The sequence below is a fragment of the Hyposmocoma kahamanoa genome, unplaced genomic scaffold (assembly GCF_003589595.1).
Source record: "Hyposmocoma kahamanoa isolate Upper Pololo Valley unplaced genomic scaffold, ASM358959v1 88, whole genome shotgun sequence".
NCBI lineage: Eukaryota > Metazoa > Arthropoda > Insecta > Lepidoptera > Cosmopterigidae > Hyposmocoma > Hyposmocoma kahamanoa.
The window spans coordinates 10,461,252-10,474,863 of record NW_020654466.1 but is presented as its reverse complement, the minus strand read 5'-3'; the positions used below and the strand labels follow the sequence as shown (position 1 = coordinate 10,474,863).

The window sequence follows — 13,612 nt, the reverse complement described above, 5'->3', positions numbered from 1 at the left end:
TGTTGGATTTTTGCATTAATGATGGAAAAAATTGACACTAAGACTTTTGTGGTTACACACGTTTTGAGTTCTTAATTCTTTATTATCTTTTTGAACTAATAAGTTTTAGCCAACACTCAATAAGTAAATATAATTCATTTTTATACTGTTATTCTTCTTATTCATATAGTAACGATAGTATATACTACAATGCTTGAAATTGTATTTATATTATAAGATTCGTCTACCTAACTTTATATGCCAAAAACACGCAATTAGAAATAAGAAACCATGCTATTTTCAGTCTCTTTTCCTACATTCATGCCATAATGTGATCATAATCACATTTTAACTTATTTGTTATAGAGTTGTAAGTAGGCAGTTATAAATAATAATAGTTAAAGTTTTGCCTACTGTTTAAAGAAAGAGAAGCATTATTAGATTGTATAAATGTGCACAAGCAAGAGATAATTACTAAAATATTCTTCTGATGCTGGTATCTTTTTGAAAGATAAAAAAAGTACACACACTAAGTTTTCCGTGTTCTGCGTACCAAGCAAATTGTATATCTAAAAAAATAAACCTGTAAAACAACAGAAACGCAACTAATTTATACAAGAAACTATATACTATAGGAAACTGTCTTATTAGCTCGACGACAGGTGTGTTATACAATACTTTAGTATTAACGGCGTACATACGTCGGCGTCTACGTCGTACGTAGTCATTATTCCCTTGCGAATTGTAAACATAATATTTTTATCTTTTATGTTTTAACATAAATAAATGCATAAAATAAATAACTCCTTGTACCAAGTTTAAGACTATTCCAAAACTTTTCTTCTTAGTTCATTTAAGTACTGCCTATCGTTTATAAAAGAGGAAGATATCTTCATATCTAATACAAACGATATTCGTAACGAACTACCACTTTAAAAATTTGACTCCATTTAGGTTTTTATTAAAATGCTGCGTGTTACATATGTGGAAGATGTTAAAGAACCCGAAAAATTTGAATTCAAATTACTTACCTTTATTTAATAAGTCCGGGTTATACTTCTACATACACCAAAAAGTCACTCTAAAATATTCTCTCACACTATGTTATTGAAATTTTGTTTCAAGTACTGTTTATGAGGGGGCTGTACTTCACAGTATCGGCACACACGGCATGCGATGTCGCGCCGTACAGCTTTGGGCGGGCGGCGCGGAACGACTGCCCACAGTCATCCACTACAAACGACTGAACAGAACTGTGGCTTCACCTCGACACATGTAATAACAATACTTCTTCGTTAAAATTCAATGAACTTTTTTCGTTTTCTTCGATAGTAGTGGATTAATTATAGTTTCGCACGAGTTCTTGGCAGTAAAAATATGGGACATTTATTTTTCTTCGCAAAGTATATTTTAGTCCCGATTACGACTATTACGTTGACGTTCTTATAATTACTGGGAACACGTTCAAGGAGACTTTTATTATGACTTCATAGAGTAAATTCTGAACGTTTTTCTTTCCGCGTTTTATTAACGATATTTGTTTGACATAATTTTGACAGCAGCACTCTTGGGCGACGGCATATAAAATCACGAATTATTTTAAATTGTTTTTATTATTGTTACTGTTTATTTTTGTAAATACTGCAAGCTCGTTTTTTATAAGAAATCGGCCTCACAAATGATTATTGGTCACATAGCCACTGTAAGTAAAATACATAAAGTAATATAACATAAGCGTACAACATTTTAATTCGGTAACGCAGAATGTAATGGAAATTAAAGTCTACCATAACCAAACAAGAAACCATTAAAGTTCCATTTAATTCATGTTGTCCATTGGTATGTCAGTACATAAGTAGCATTTTACTTGAAGACAAACGTATCTAAAATTTGCTAAAAGATCTACCAAGGGAGGGCTAATGTATAAGAAAATAAAACTGCCTATGATACGCGTCTGGTTACCTCACAATTGACTTCGTATTGAGGTGTATCTTTGTGAAATTGACCAGGGCTATTTGAGTTATCTTTGTTTATATAATTAGCCTAAAGTTCCATTTAATTCATGTTGTCCATTGGTATGTCACTACATAACTAACACTTTACATATAGACAATAATGCGACTAATTATCTAAAATTTGCTAATAGATACTATGGGAAGGCTAATGTATAACAAAATAAAACTGCCTTTGATACGCGTCTGGTTAGCGCACAATTGAAATTATATTGAGGTGTGTCTTTGAGAAATTGACCAGTGCTATTTTAGTCATCCTTGTTTATATAAATAGCCCAAGAAAGCTTGGTGAGTGTCATTTCAAAATTCAATCAACTAGTACTTATTACGAACATATAGATACACTTTTCTATTCCGTAAAGAACCGTAAGTCATTACACTGATGCGGTGCTAGAATTATCCGTTCACCGATAAAAGTAAAAACGCATTTAAATGATGGCAACACTTAATGGTTACAGTAACTAATTTAAAAGACAATAGACACAATTTGGTATTTTGACTATTCCCTCTACTGCATACGCAATGAGCCACACAAAAGACTATTGGCATGGCTGTCATACATTATTTATTCTCATTTTTGTTCGACAAAAGACCTCTGAAACCTTTGGCGAACGTTCAAAAATATTGGGCAAGAGTCAAAAGTTACTGGATTCAAATGTTACATACATTTGCGTGCATTAATATGTATACATGTAACTAAATTCATATTGGATTTTTAAATAATTTATTATATTCAAATCATTAACGGGTCAAATTATTCGACCTTTATATTTTTTTTTATAATACCAAATGACGAGACGAACAAGTCGTACACCTGGTGGTAAGCGACACTCCTGACCATCACAGTTGAAGTGCCACTCAGAGCTTTAAATCGCAAATATCTGAGGGACACTGCCACTGTGCCCGTTACCCTGAGACATAATTGACAAGTCCCATGTGCCAGTAATTTCCCCAGCACCCTTAACCTTCAAAACCGAAACGCAGTAATGCTCACATTACTGCTTGGCGGCAGAAAGGTACGGTGGCACTACTTCCATCTACCCTGAACTCTTTCACAAATAGCTCTACTGCTACTAAAATTGTATTTTTTTATTGCAAAAAATGAGTAACTACCATATGTAAAGGGCCAGAAACGTCGCTTTGTTTAAAAAAAACAAATATACGCTATTTAAATCCGGAAAAATAGTTTTATTTCCTATGTGTAACAATCGCGAAAACCTAAGAACTCGATAAGTACCATAGTAGTCATCATGATATTCAATAAAATAAATATTATATTACACATAATTGTAATTTAGTTATGTACGTATATTTTCGTGCACGTGACTATACGGCTGGTTTTGTTAAACCACGTTTTAGTTTAATTCGTGTTAATGTTTAGTCAAATCTATGCTGTCGCATTTGATATTTATTTACAAGTGTCACGGTCACAAGCGTTTACAAAATAAGATCGACTGAAAAGGTAAGGGTTCAAATTAAGCCAATCTCAAATTTGAATTTTAAGAAAAACTAAATAAAGTTTAAAAGAATGAAAAGGAATTATCCTTTCGATAAAAGTACAATTTTATTGCCCGTAAATATAATCAAAGTGTGGCTATAGCTACCTATCGTTGAGAGAGAGATTGAGAGAGATTTAATTTTTTATTTTTCAAAGACAAAAAACATTTAGTCTTCACACTCTTAAACCTACATAGGTTTGTCTGTTCATTCAGTATAGAATAGAAGCGGCTTCTTAAAATATACAGTTCCAGACACATGATTCGAGCCACCACGCATTTTCAGTATTAAGTGCCCTAAGCTTAAACAATGTTTGATTGATCAAAAACAATTTTGACACTAGTATACTAAACGTCTTTTCCATAAGTCCTTGTTTGGAATTTGCATTTGCAAAACCGGGGGAAAACTTTTTTTATTGACGATAACACTGTTTTTGTATTCTAGCCCTTTACGACAAAAATGCGAGGTATCTCGAATGATGTGTCCGGGAGTATATTTTTTCTTCTTTTAAGTCACTTAACTTTCTATATAGTAAAAGTTAGTTTATATATTTTTTTTTTTCATTTTCATTTATTACACATAAAAATCTTATAAAACGTGTTTTAAAAACTATGCCGTCTTTTAAATGTTACATAAAAATACGAAATAACATTTAAGCTTTTATTTTCTTTCAATTTTACATATATTTAACTCAATGGATTTCAAAAAACCAGTTACGGACTTGACTGTGCGATTTCCACGCTTTCTGTGTAGTTGCCGCCTATTGTTTCTCCATAGAGAAGTAGCAACAACGTACTGACAGTATTCAATTATTTATATTGAACATTTTATATTGAATCAAACAAAAATAAGGAAATTTTTGTGTGCTTGTTATACTCTTTAAGTACTGTCCATAAACGAAATAATTAAAAGAAATAAAAAAAATTCTTCAATCCCGGTGTCGCTGAAGTTTATTCAACACAGAAGCTCATACCATGTTTTTGTTTAGTTATGTACCTACACTTATGAACTATTATTACAGGTTCTTACTTAATGTGATAGTAAAGCTAATATTATATTATCGCATCTGCCTATTTTTATATTAACCTAGACATTGTTGGTGAAAATACAGGCACATGAGTCTTGTCAACTTATGTCTCTTTGAGATTTAAGGCTTGGAGTGGCACTGCATATGTTATGGACAGGCGTGTCGCTTACCATCAGGCGCACGACTTGATCGTCCCTTCACTTAGCATCATAAAAAAAATTCATAACACAGTACAAATTCGACACCAGGAAATTAACACTACGATAACTTCAAAGTTACAACTTTTCACTAGAGCCTATAAAAGGGAAACTTGCGATAACTTTTTGTAAAATCTAGTAAATAATAAATATAGTGTTTACTTGTGAGAAATTTTTATTGAAGGCTGGGTATTAAAGTATTAGTTTTCTTACTGACAATGTAAATTTGATAATATTAATTTTCAGTTATAGAACGTTGTTCCAAGTACGTCACTTCAATAAAAAAATCTCACAAGTAAACACTATATTTATTATTTACAAAATATTTTACAAAACCTTTTAATTTTCAGCCATATGCTAATAAATTATTTTCTTAATATTGTATTTAATATAAATTAGATGAGTAATTTGATATATTAGTATAAATTGGCATCTCAAAGTCGACAAAATTCGAGTTATCAGCGTGGTGTTACGATCCGAACACTAGTTAGTGTTCAGTGAGAGGACGGATGCCTTTCAATTGAGAGGCCGGCACGGCACAACGGTTCGAAATCCTGCGGTGGCATTCACCTATGACTTTAATTTCTAAGTTACGTACATTTGTGAATGCTTAGTAGCCACACCTCTCGGTAACGGCGAAGAAAATTCACAACTCTTTAAAAACGTATGAAACTCCCAAACCTATCCTAACTACCTAAGTTATGGCCTAAACCAGAGTTCCAAATTTTTCTGTTTTGCGTACACCCCTGCCTTTCTAATATTGAATTTCTTACCAATTCATCATCTACAAATATGCGTTTGACACCTGACATAGTGCTAGTGAGAAAATTTGCAAAAAGAAAACAAATTGATGTTAAGTTTCATATAGTTATCTAACTGAATGTTTTGCTTGTTGTGAAAAGTTTAAGTACTTCATAGATAAATTTATACGTCTATTATAAAATAGTTCTGTGTATTTACATAAGCACTTATGTGTGCAATGTGGATAATTCCATTTACGGAAAGCTAAAATTTTGGTTAATGCGTATAATGGGTAGATGTCGATGAAGTATAATTTATTGAAAATATTTGACAACGACATAATATGTTCGCACCCTTGCTTGGTGTAATAAAGCCTGCAAAATTACAACTTTTTACAGTTTTGGAATATTGAAATTGTTTAATGATATTTCAGTTATGCATCATTAGGGTAAGTTCCGGTAAGTCGAACACGTTAACTAATTTTAACTATTTTTAACCGACTTCAAAAAAAGGTCGACGCTCTCAATTCGACTTTTTTTTTTGTATGTTTGTTACGCGATAACTCCAGTATTTGTGAACCGATTTTCATGATTCTTTCTATGTTGGAAAATATACTTTCATAGTGGTCCCATTTAATTTTGAAAAAAATTAGCCACCTCTAAGGGTGGCTGTTCACGCAAGAAGATTCATTTTTATAAATAGCGCCTAAATTTTATTATAAGGAGCAATTATTTTAATGGTTGATTTTGATATTCTCCAATTCAAGGCGTTTTTCTCTCAATATACTTTGAGTAGTGAGAACCGATTTTTATCATCTCCCGTGTCAAGTCCAGTATAGTTCGCTAGGGGATGAATCCGGGTTTGTGCACTTTCCGGTAACCGATTTCAATAAAACTTGGTAATTATATGTACGTATGTATTTCACGTACTTTTGAGGTCGGTGTTTTTAGTATTCTGTACTGAGATTATTAAAAGATAATTTTGTGCTCTATCCTTTGTTATTTAAAACGGATATTTGATCATTTGTCACTTAGACGCGTTTTAGTTCGTGGACGGCAGTTTTAGAGCGGTTATACATGACGACTTTTAGCATTGATGCAAACGTGATGCAGTCCCTAATCGCCTACCTTTATTTTATTATTAAATCGCGTGCGTGTGGCACACGATTTTAAGCAGCGATGCAAACGCGATGCAAGCGCGCGACTACATCGATACAAACGCGCGATAATGTCACAAACGGCAATATTAAATTTAATATAAATTTGCATGCTGTAACCAGGTAGGTGTGAGACTCTTTTTTTATAAATATGTATAATGTAGCTTTGTAAATCACACTTACTGTATATAAATTTAATAACGCACACACTCAACAATATAGCCCCGCACTAAGAAAACACTGTGACGCGGGTGCCATGGACACACACAAACAGACAACCACAAATTACACCCAAACTCACGAGAGAAATAAATGTAGGCCTTACTTGCGATTTATATGCGATTGCATCGATGCAGTCGCGCGTTTGCATTTAATCATTAAAATGTAATACTCGTATATTATATATACATATTACATCTTTAATATAAATATATACGTATTTAAAGTTAATACCTACTTCACTTCGTTTTTTGAAAGTCGCTGTGGGTAAGCGCGCCTAAATAGTATTATAAAATTTCACATAATACGTTGTGATTGTGTTTTTTTATGACTTTCATGTAACAAAAGCACTTTTGACGTATTAACACATGTGACTCTATTTTACCAATGATACTAGTGATTTTTGATATATCGATAACTCGTTAAAAACTTTGTATATATTTGTACAATGTTTCACACTCTAAACGGATATTTCAAAAGCAATCTGCAAACCAATTTCTTCATAAGATAAACTTTTGTTCGACGCGATTTCCGTCTTAGTTATTGATTTTGCTGTTTGCTCATGTCTCACGATGTGTCTTTATTGCCTTTGCAGTCAAATTGAGGCACACACATATAAAAGTATCGGGTATCGAATGTGTTTCAGTTCTGGTTTATTTGTGGATAATTTATTAAGTTTTTTTTTATTGTTTAAGTAATTGTCCTTTATATTTATACCTAATTATTTTATCATTCTAATCCTCCATAACTTGTCATTACTGGCCAATCTAAGTACAGCTGTGTCTATCTACACGTCCTATACAGGATGTAATCGTTAAGGGTGCCAAGGCGATTATTCCGTAAATATAAGAGATATCAAAAACCTTTAAACTGATCTCGAAAGTACGTCACCTAATGACTAAAACAACATTAATAACTTTTAAAAAATATCATCAGAAATATCCAAAACTTTAACGTTAAACGCTCTCATACTTAATGTAACTTTTGTAGAGAAGCTTTAGCTTCAAACAACAACAATAGCTTTGAATACAAAACTTTACACTTACTTAAAAATAAACATCTCTTTGTTTTTATTCATCTTAACTGCCTTCGTGGCTGAACGGTTACCATGCCGGACTGCCACGCCGAGGTCCCAGGTTCGATTCCCGGACCGGGAGAAATATTTGTATGGCCTACATTTGTTTCTCTCGTGAGTTTGGGTGTAATTTGTGGTTGTCTGTTTGTGTGTATCCATGGCACCCGCGACACAGTGTTTTCTTAGTGCGGGGCTATATTGTTGAGTGTGTGCATTATAAAATTTATATACAGTAAGTGTGATTACAAGGCTATAATATACATATTTATAAAAAAAGAGTCTCACACCTAACTGGTTACAGCATGCAAATTTATATTAAATTTAATATTGCCGTTTGTGACATTAAAATATTTTAACTATCAATTTACGTGCGTGCGTGCGAGTGCGTTATTATTCTATTAAAAGATAGTTTTATAACTTTATTTATAACAGTTTTGTTTTCTTTAAAGTTATTGTTACCATTCCAAGAGGTCAACTAAAACCTCTCTATGAATGACATTATAATTTAAAAAATTTTGAATGTTTCGTTTAAGTTTTATTTTTAAAAAGTTATTGATGTCGTTTTACTAATTGGATAATGTACTTACTACGTACTTTCGATATCAGTTTAAAGTTTTTTAATATTTATATAAACGGAACAATCGCCTGGGCACACTTAACGATTACACTCTGTATATCCTAAACATATAAAAAAGGATAAAAATTAGAACATTTCCACTGCCTGGTTTAAAGCAGATTGGGAATTCTTCGGTTCAAATTAAAAACCTTTTTCAATATACAGCTTTCATCGTGAAGGCGATATAATAATTAAGCCAATTAATCCAATATTTCGTGTATGGGGTAGTTAAGGCTATAAAATTACTTAGTATAGCTCATAGAGGTATTTTCTTCGAAAATATTTTAATAAAATGGTTATTTGGATTGTTATAACCCATAACATAAACAAATTACACTAGTTATATGACCTTCGAATATAAAATATGTACACCCATATATGTATTCCACAATATTTTCATTTAATTTTTTCCAACAGACGTCAAAACTAACCCACCGTCTGTCCAGGTAATGGCTGGTTAGGTAGTTACTAATTACGTAAAAACGGAGGACAGAATTATACGAATACGCAATAATAATAATGTGCCAGACAACTACACCAATAACCTGGTCTCATATTAGTGCATTACCTGTGCTATGAGTACCAGAGTAACGGACTCCGAGGGACCCAGACGAGAGCCAATTTACATAAATTAATTTCCCAAGTTCGTCCTACCGTAAATCGAACTCGGGACCTTCTTTTTTTATGATACCAAGCGACTGCACGAACAAGTCGTGTACCTGGTTGTAAGCGACACGCCTGTCCATAACAGTTGCAGTGCCACTCGGAACCTTAAATCGCAAAGATCTGAGGGACAATGCCGCTGCGCCCGTCAACCAGAGACATAAATTGACAAGTCTCATGTGCCTGTAATTTCACCAGGAATGCTCACATTATCATTAAGACGCAGAAATAGTCAAACTTCCCTGGATGTACTCTTTCACAAGGAGCTCTACTGACCGAGGGTATTTGAGGTCGTCAAATAAATGGTTATGTTTATTTTCAGAGAAGTTACGCATGCCTAAAAAGTGTACCAAACTATGATCCAATTATTCATCTATTTATCGTGATTAGCTTACCATGTGCTATATTTGCAACTGCTTTGGATGGGCTTTGGACTTTCTGCAGAGGTACGAATAATAAATTTTATACCTAATACATACCCTTGGGATAATAAAGCCACATTTGATCATATATATACGTCAGATATTATATCATATTAAAGTCTTAAAAATAATACGAATTACATGAAACCAATTACGTAAGTCATTGACTTACAAATAAATGGACAACGGATCTAATACAAAAACCACGAAAAAAATGTCCCAAGTCAACTTATTTAAACGTAGTGACATGTAAAGGAATATGAAAAAGCTAAAACGTTGAATTTAAATTGTTTTGTCATCGCAGTACTATCTAATTTTGTTTGCAACAATTGAAAGGCGCAAAAAAACACCACATTCAGCTTCTACTGGAAACTTACCAAAGTGCACCATATGTAGCTTCTAGTGAAAAGTACTTGAACACAGGTATAATGTAGCCTTTATTATTTATAAATAAATTTTATATGTGAATGTTGAATTTTATACAATGCCATTAATTACGAGCTAGGGTGTTTGATTTTTTTTCTTGACTTTCGAGAATTCTCATACCCGATTTCTCGAGTTATTTGAAATTTTTTTTGAAAACCGTAAAAAATCAGCTCAATCAACTATAAAACTAAATGTGAACTTTTCGAAAGTTGTTTTGGCCTGGGTGTTCTGAGTTGTACCCCGAAATAAACTCCATCGTTCTTGGTCCCAGGTTCGATTCCCGGTAGAACCAATTTGGGAAATGAACTTTTGTAAATTGGTTCTGCTCTGGGATTATGTTGCTCTGATACTCATGGGGAGTATGTACAGAGAGTTTCCTAGTTTAGACCAAGTGATTGTCTTACAATAGAATACCAAGACCAGAACCATTTAGAAAAGTTAACTTGTTAAATTGATCCTACCGGTATCGAACCCGGGTACTTCTCATCCAGTGCCCACAGTGCAAACCGTTTGGCTATCAAGGTTGTACTATTTGTATTATTATGCATTGTTTGCATGTGAAAGCTACAAATTGCTTAAACTTTTTAAAAATCCTATTTAATTTGCAGTGTCAGTCTGCTTCAATTACCTTCTTTGTTTCTTAAGTTGGTATATTTTGTCATTCATCCAACTTTTGATATTTAATGCATTTTGGCGGTGTAAGATGTTATCTGTCTTGTCACTTTCTCCTTAAGTTCAAGCTATGTTTACTGGATAAATTCCTGTATTATCTCCTTTCTATGCACAGTTCACTCATTGATGTAATCACATACCAAAGCTTTAATATAAATTTAATATAATGCCTAGGCACCAAAAACCAGTTCTTACTAGCAATGTGGGCAAAGCTGTTTTTTTTAATTTTCGTAAGCCTTTGCTGGTTATGTACATACCCGATTGTCTGAAATGAACCGAGCAAACAAATTTGTATATTTTCGGGATAAAATGTTCTTCTCGTCGCGATTCAGCTATTGTTTTCTCCATAGTGATCAAAGTAAAGGATCTCGAGGAAAACTGAAATAAATACATTTATTATGCCATGCCATAAGAAATGTACTGATGTTTTTATTTTTTTAAATTCAAATTCAACGTAAAGCCAAATTTTCATAATCCTGAAAACCGATTCATAATAAAACCGTTATGCTTTAGGGAGTTTTGGATGCTTATTACAAAGAAAAGACTAATGTCCACTTGCACTAAACCTAGGTACGTCTTAAGCCAAAAATTGCAATGCAAAAGACACTCTTAATACATTGTGTTAAGAGTGTCTTATCAATTTAAGCATTGATTTAAGACATACTTAAGTTTAGTGCAAGTGGACATTAATTAGGTTTGTTTTGTAATATTCTAAAAAAAAACCTAAAAAAATACTTTCGGGATTATGGAAATTCATGCAAACGTTATTTCGGGCAAATGTATTTTCGGTCTTCTGATTCGTAACCCCAAGCCGTAGAAAGAGTACAACAATATTTGAAAGTATTACTAACATGTATTAAAAAATATTTTAATAATAACATTGGATGGACAGTCCAATTTTAAAACATTGGATGTCCATTCACATCCAAGAGAACGAAAATTTTAAGTTTTACTAACATAGTGTATAAGTATTTACTAACAATATATGGACTTGTAATTATTGTAAGTCTGATAATAAATTATTTCATTCATTCATTCATTCATTAGCATCAAAGTGACTCTATGAAATTTTTGTTCTAAATATTTCAAACGCTTGTGTTTGAAACAATTGAAATCGACGTGTTGGGTCTCGTTCAGTCTTTTACGCAAGCTATGAGTCGGAAAGAGACAGTTAGCTATTTGTTTATTTTGATTGCCTTTGTAATTTATATTAACGATTAATTTAAATATAAATTAAATACTATATATACTAGTGCATAAAATAACACTTTCAAATGATAACTATGATAACACAATGTAGTACTTACTGAAAATATGATATACCATCCTGTTTTATTGGCTTTAGTTGAGTAATTTTTACAAGGTTTTACTACACAATACGGCATCATTGAGCTGTCAGTCGAACAAACGAAGACTAAAGCGGGAATGACGCTCTGTATACGATTTTAACGCCCTATAAGTTCGGACATTTTTTAGCACGGACCCGACGTCCATATAATTGTAAGTCAATGACATAAGTACAAATTTTTAAGTAAAAAGTTATCGACTAACGATAAGTTGTCACATTGCAGATGTGACGTTATTACACCAAATGTGGGAATTAGGCTCCGTAGGCTTGCGTTATTATTTCAATAATACATCTATACACACTATCCAGTATGCCATTTTATACCTTTATATAAGGTGCATAATACCGACCGAGAGGATGCGTTAGTTACGACCACCCATTTGGAATTATGGTAACTTGGAGATTTCTTTTTTTAATAATATCAAGTGATGGGACGTGCAAGTCGTGTGCCTGATTGTAAGCTACATGCCTGTCCGTAACAGTTGCAGTGCCACTCAGATATTTAAATCGCAAAGATCTGAGTGCCACTGCCACTGCACCCATCACCCCGAGACTTAAGTTGACAAGTCCCATGTGTCTGTAATTTCACCAGCACCCTTAAAAAAAGCCTAAGAAAACTATGTAAATTACATATTGTATAATTTATATAAATTATGTGTAAAATATATACTCTGCAATTTTATAAATAAACGAAAATGTAATTAGACAACAATGGTGAAGGGTAACATATAAACTGAATAAATTAATGAAAATAATGTAGAAAGCATAGTAATAATGAAAACAGGACATTGTGAAGTGGAAATCATCAAACACGAAATGTGTCTGAAGGATGACCGACCACATTCCATAAACGTACAACTTAAATATATATATATATATATAACGTATATATAAAGTGTAAACATATATAAACATATACTTTTATGTGTATGTGTGTAAAGGATTATGGTATGTCATAATCCGCTAATCTACTGCTTCGACCACCCTGTTGGAGGGAAGTTACGAATATACAAAAAAACCTTCAAAACCGGAACACCGTAATGACATTAGACATTACTGCTTGGCGGCAAAAATAGGTAAGGTGGGGAGTACTTCACTGGACGAACTGTTTCACAAGGAGCTCTACTGCTAACAAAGATATTGACACCTAATTTTGTTTTCCAAAATTGTCAATTACTCTGATTTTGCCTAACAATAAAATTGAAACTAAATAAGATATTAAAAAACGGCTTATAGGGGGTTGTAGATCTAGTTTCACAGATTTGAGGTATGTTAATAACTCAATTTAACTAAAAATGTCGATTACGTTTGTTAAGATAAAGGGTGATTCACGTTATACCGTGTCGGGGCCGGCTCCGGTCGCGCGTCTTCTTTTCTGCGTTTGTAGAAAATACAAGGGTGGCAAACTAGGGGATACGAGGTCGGTTTTTTTAGTACACTGTACTGAGATTATTATTCGGATCTAAATCGAGTTTATTTACATTTTCTGAGATCATTATTACACACATCAAAAGAGTCTAGGGATCAAGTACGTTTAAGAGTATTGCTGCAATTAGGGTTAA

At 33.0% G+C, this 13,612-nt stretch overlaps 1 protein-coding gene across 1 annotated transcript in view; it reads left to right on the top strand.

The window, feature by feature from the left end:
• Nucleotides 1–1,645: 1,645 nt before the first annotated feature.
• LOC113235752 overlaps nucleotides 1,646–13,612 on the top strand; it is an 18,193-nt gene continuing 6,226 nt past the window's right edge. The window contains exons 1-2 of the mRNA XM_026471640.1: nucleotides 1,646–1,681; nucleotides 9,505–9,628. Coding sequence (XP_026327425.1) covers nucleotides 9,579–9,628 — 50 coding nt within the window. The 5' untranslated portion in view covers nucleotides 1,646–1,681; nucleotides 9,505–9,578. The remainder of the gene's footprint in view (nucleotides 1,682–9,504; nucleotides 9,629–13,612) is intronic.